The sequence below is a fragment of the Tachysurus vachellii genome, chromosome 14 (assembly GCF_030014155.1).
Source record: "Tachysurus vachellii isolate PV-2020 chromosome 14, HZAU_Pvac_v1, whole genome shotgun sequence".
NCBI lineage: Eukaryota > Metazoa > Chordata > Actinopteri > Siluriformes > Bagridae > Tachysurus > Tachysurus vachellii.
In genome coordinates, this window is record NC_083473.1 from 15,419,219 (window position 1) to 15,425,218 (window position 6,000).

At 37.0% G+C, this 6,000-nt stretch overlaps 1 protein-coding gene across 1 annotated transcript; it reads right to left on the bottom strand.

Annotated features, from left to right (window-relative positions):
• Nucleotides 1–421: 421 nt before the first annotated feature.
• Nucleotides 422–5,675, bottom strand: sqor (sulfide quinone oxidoreductase). The gene is made up of 10 exons (XM_060886258.1): nucleotides 5,531–5,675; nucleotides 4,381–4,612; nucleotides 3,497–3,667; nucleotides 3,166–3,219; nucleotides 2,499–2,693; nucleotides 2,109–2,318; nucleotides 1,840–2,023; nucleotides 1,537–1,604; nucleotides 1,254–1,432; nucleotides 422–1,161 (listed from the first exon to the last, which is right to left on the bottom strand). The coding sequence occupies exons 2-10, from the start codon at nucleotides 4,594–4,596 to the stop codon at nucleotides 1,104–1,106; spliced, it is 1,335 nt and encodes a 444-aa protein (XP_060742241.1). The 5' UTR covers nucleotides 4,597–4,612; nucleotides 5,531–5,675; the 3' UTR covers nucleotides 422–1,103.
• Between the last annotated feature and the right edge of the window lie 325 nt (nucleotides 5,676–6,000).

A 6,000-nucleotide genomic window follows, 5' to 3' on the forward strand; every position in this document is an offset into this window, starting at 1 on the left:
CTTAAACACATCTAAACTAGTTTTAGTTTTGACATAATGTACAAACTGCAGGCTTTAAAGTAAAGTACCATGGCTGAGTTCTGTAAGGAATAGAACTTCATTCATTCATTCATTCATTCATTCATTCATTCATGACTGGGTTTGGGTGTAAGGTATGAGAATCCACCCAGAGAGAACCCAGTCCATTACAGAGCACCATGCACACACACTCACACTAAGGGGAATTTATTGTGGCCAATCTGCCCACCTGACTGTTTTTATAAAGTAGAAGTGAACCAGTGCAGACACAGGGAGAAGTAGAAGAAATAGACCTGAGACTATATAGACCTGAGCTCTGATGACTCTAGAGCTGTGAGGAGGTAACGGTGCACCACCACTATGCTGCGCAGTCATGTTTTATTCCTCTTAGACAACAACGCTGTAGAAGTAATGATCAGGTATTTATTAAAGAACACAAATGGGTTTCATTTTTTAACTTTTTTTTGTTAACAGGAACTAACTTGTTTAAACTTATCAGCTATGGTAGAAACAATTGTTCCCTAACTGTCTTCTTTTTATTTCTTCAAAGGTAATACAATAAAATCACTATTCTGAAGACTTTCACATGTTCACAAGCCCTGACACTGGAGACTCCTTCCACTAATCCTAAAGAAGTCTCCTCACAGAAAACCCTCATATCAAATATCACTGTTAAGTTTTTTGTTTGTGTGTTGTGTCTGTCATACATGAGTGTGTAAGGTGTACTATAAATAAGATAATAAATCCTATTACCATGAACACATGAATAAAACCTGATCTGAATTACAACCAGTGTGACATTCTGAGCTTCTGTTATAGAAAAGGAAGCAATTAACATTCTGACTAGCCATATTAGGGATTTCAACAGTGCTGAGGTACGTTGTTTTAAACGTACCGTTCATCTCAATTTCTTAAAAAATATATTAAAAAAAAAACAGTCACAGTAAAGGTTTACACTGGAAATATTTACACTGGATAATATGCAGTTTTGGTAATGTTTTTCTTTATACTTCACCCATTGTGTCTTTGAATGTTAAAATGTGAACAGATTCATTTTATTATTTTTGAGTGATTTCTAGCAGTCTCTATTTCATCCCAAGGTGCATGATTTTTCTGTATGGTCCCGGGCCTCCCCAAAGTCCCCTTTAAGAATAAAAACAATAAATTAGAGAAACATATCTCTCAAAAGATAACACAAGGGTTTCATTATCTAAAACTGAGTGAACAGAACTCACCTGAGAAGACCATGCCAGTACAGATGGGGCATTATATCAGCTTTCATATGATACATAATTCTGCTTTCTTTGCTCTGATCGACTGGGAAAGTCTCCAGAGGATGTCCGTCATAGTCAAACTCTGCCAAGATCACCGTATTGTAACTGGTCACCAAAGGGCAAGAGGTATAGCCATCATACTGTGAAGACGTAAAAACATTTCAAAATGCATTTATATAACCATGATTGGTGAATTAGGACAAGTTGCTTAAACTTGCTTTCTGTTCAACTCATTTATGCTCACCTTTTTGTCAGGCTTTTCTTTTTTCATCACTTTGGTAATGGTCCTGTCAAGGACAGCCGTTTGAGCAGCTATAAAATAGAAAGACAGTATTAATTAAAGTACAGAAATAGCTATTCCTTTTTTTAACTGGACTAAAGAAATTCTGGGTTTTTCCAATAATGTGAAGCAACAATGCCCATTCAACGACACATCTCTTATCACACAAGAGATATCTCAAATCCAGTGATTAATGTGATAAAAGATACAAATACAGATACAGAGGAGTATAATTTACAGAAGAGACTAAATTGATCCATAGCTTACCTACAGCAGCTGCGCTTTTGGAAGTTGGAAGATTGGTGCAGTCCCCAATTCCAAAGACGTTAGAGAACGTCTTATGCTGAAGGGTTTCTTTATTTACATCAAGCCAGCCACCTTCATCCTCCAACGAAGATCCCTTAAGCACCGCTGGCGGTCCCATAGGAGGAGTAACATGGAGCATCTCATACTACACGAAAAATGGACAAGACATCTTAAAAGTGAATAAAAACATAGTTGCTCTTATGTTGAATCAAGCACCATGGACCTCTTACCTCAAAAACCTTTGTTTCTCCAGGTTTATCAAGGTTTGCAAATACTGCTTCCTGCTTGTCGGCTCGGACCTCTATAAGGTTGTGTCTGAGGTTTACATTCAGATCACGACTTTTCACAATTTCCCAGAGTGCATCGGCATATTTCTTAACACCAAACAACACAGGCAATGATGTGTTGTAAATGATGTTGGCTTTCGACCGCTTTCCTGTCTTACAAAACAAAATTTCACAAAATCCACATTATTTACAAACCTGTTAGTCTTCAGATTTGGAAAATAACTATAAATTTAATCCAACTGCATTAAATGAATATTATTTTCCTTCAACATTGGTATTACACTGACTACTTTTTTTTGTCTACTTTCTCCACATACACTCATCTATAAACACCTTTCTCATGTAGGAATCGGTAAGGTACATGATCTTCTGAGCAGCTCCTGCACACTTCACAGGAGTGTTGGGAAAGGAAAACACAGCATTTCCCTCCTTGAAGTTCTGTAATGCTTTCCATGTCTTCTCCACTGTTGCCAGGGAATAATTTGACCCAATTTTTGGATATTCTAAACCTTCTGGAAGTCCTTTAATCTGAAATCCAACAAAGGCAGAAGCAGTAGTTCATAATCATGGCATTCCAAAAATACTGATAGGTTGATAAGCATTATTTTTACAGTGGGCTAAATAGATCTTAGAATGTGCTCACAATGCCAAAACAGGTGATATATGATTATCACAGAATCCTTTTATAATGGTAAAGTGTATTAGTGTTCGGTGTATTATGCTGGTGTACTTTGTATATTAACATTTATGTGCTTTGCATGCTAATGAAGTAGAATATTACACTAAGTCCTAAATAAAATGTATAACATGGATATGGACAACATTTTAGTCATAAAGTCATTTTAGCCATTTCTATGCTTCAAGTACATTTGATGTTATTGTGCTGTATCATTTCCAGTCTTATTAAGGTCTTATTAGTGTTATTAGCCTGCATTGAGATCTACAGGGTAATTTTGCAAACATCAACTGTTAGGTGTTTTTCAGTAATAAAAAAAAGTACCTTCTCATAGTGCAGTTGGAGGCCCAGTGCTACAACCAGGTAGTCATAGGAAATCTAAGAAGAGATATAATATCCAATCAACTGCATTCTGTTTACACACACTGCAGCAGATTTATCAGCTGGCTATGTTTGCCAGAACATAAAATCGTAAAATCACATCTATTCCTGATGACTAATTTACTTTCTAGCACAGTTCCAGTAAATACTGGTGACCAGCCACACCTACAGTGCTTATTGCTTAACCACAGCAACTTAACAATAAAATGGCTATAATATCATGGTTCCTTCTTACTGTTAGATGTGCTAATCTTAGCTACAAATCTTTTCTTACTTCTTTCCCAGACTCTGTGAAGACAGTGTTGTTTTTAGGGGCAAACTTCACGACTCTGGATTTGATCCATTTGACTCCAGAGGGCATCACACTGGCAGTAGAACGTCCAGATGCACTAATAGTTTTAGATCCTGCCCCTACTAATGTCCACATGGGCTGGTAATAATGCATCTGTAACAGAAACAAAAATATGAAGATGAGCCATAATCACAAAACTGAACACAACATTATATATTAAAGGAAATTGTAAAAGGTTACAGAACTTCGAAGTCATTCTAATATAGTGAGTATTGTATGCGTCTAATTTTTAAAGTGAGAGAAAATCCAAAAAAGTTTTAAAGCACTCTACATCTGCAATAAAAATTCCTTTCCTTTGTTGTAATCCTGACTGACATGGATCCTATCTAGGGCAGGACAATAAGAAGTGGATCTTGTGATAAAGCATGTCTCATTAGGCAGTTCAGACATATCATGCACTGTTGTAATCTCCACCCATTAAAAGTTTTTTAAATAAGATTCTTTTATAAAAAATCTTTTATCAAGCCTAAACATCATGATTCATTCTGTGTATTGTGGACATGTTTTTAAGTACCAGAATATGATATTATTTACTATAATCACCCAGTCAATAAAACACCACACACTCAGTACCCAGGCAGTGCCCACTTACTTTGAGTGTTATTTAACTCCCATTATTTTCATCTGAGATCCATTTTATGGTTAAGGATCTTAAGAGTAATTTGCTCAACCAGAGGCTTTGAATGTAATCTAGTCCTACTTGCAGTTGTGGATGAAATCATCTAAAAATGAGTCTACTATATTTCCAGATATTTTCAAAAGAAAATAAGTGTATAAAACTGGCGAAAGGCTGTAGAACACTATACCTCGCTGGGCTCCACAATAGCCACGTGCTCTGCGCCAACTTTTCTTTTCATACGGGCTCCCATCGCAATACCACCACTGCCACCTCCAAGCACCACAACCTTATAATGGTCTTTGGAAGACAATCCACTGCTGGTGTGGAAGTGGGACCTCACAGAGTAAAGACATCTGTTACATTTTCTAACCAGAGCTACTTGTTGAGTTAAGGCAGATGCCATGTTCCTGCAGTCTGATCTGAAAAAAGATGGGCAAAGACAAGTAAGAACCTGTCTTTCACAGAGTGCACAAGCGAAGGAGAGAAAAGGTCATGCTGTTTTCCTGTTCAGGGTCCATTTTCATTCCTTAAGAGTCGTAATTAATCTGAAAGACTGTGACATGTTTTGCGACTCGTGCATGACTCAGGAATGCAGTTTACACTTCGATTTGCACAAAACTTTTTGTGTTCGAATGCTGAGACACCATGATCCGCAAAACCAAATTGAAAATCATTTAACATAAGCTATAAAAAAATGTGAACATACATTTACATTTGTAAGTATATTTAACGTTAATGTTAATTAAAGCTACAAAATGTATCAAGCAGATCAAATTAGAGGTCATATGAAAATACCTATATTGCATATAGCCAACGTTGTAGACATTTCAGTTCTTATTTTGGGAAAACACCATTTTGGGGGAGAAAACCAAATCCTAGACTAACAGGCTTTAGAACCTGAATTCATTCTAACTTTCCTTCTATTCCCCCAGGTACCTGAGCATTAAGGCAGCTCGTGTCCTCATTTTAATCAGCTTTAGGGAAGGAAAGCAACAGCAACAACAATCAGTCTGTAAAGCATCACGTTACTGTGTAATAGGAAGCAAACATAGATCCCAGATAACAGGCATACATTTGGCAGTCCATACAAAGCATTTGGATTTTCTCGACACAGAAAATCGCTGCGTTTGAATGCACCCCAGTGTGTTGATATATTTACTGTACAAAATGACAACGTGTTTATTTAACACCTATACTGTCTTTAGTAGAGCTGGGCTCGAATGAACACTAAAGAAACCCCACATCCAGGAAGCTTTAATACTTAACCTAAGCACATGTTTTTATTTATCCAATGCATAACAGCTTAGTCCAGAGTGTCTATTGTAACGTGCACTTACCGTAGGCTTTAGTGTGAATAAGGTGATGCGTGTCACTGTGCAGCTCCACTCAGTTCCTGTTTACTTCACTCTCTGTACTGTACTGCACGTTTAACGGACGTACGATCGATTCGTTCGAATCGATTCTTTGAACCGGCTCTTTTAAGTCAAGGTTGGGATTCGATTCTCATGTCTAGCTAGCCGTAATGAGGAGTTACGTTTATGCCATATAGAGTTCATTTTATTTATTTATGTTTTAAATAAAATAATAAAAACCAACAAGCAAAATATTCATTTTCAAAATGTAAAAAATAAACGTTTCCTTCACCACGCCCACTTCAATATCTCTCCAAACAAATCAAACATCAGTCGACCAATAGAAATGCGAAGTTCTAAGGCCACACCCCTCAACGAGAAACTTGACAAGAGTGAGGTGCAAAAGAAAGAGAGAAGCTAAATAATCATTTCAGAAGCAAGATCCACAGCTAGAA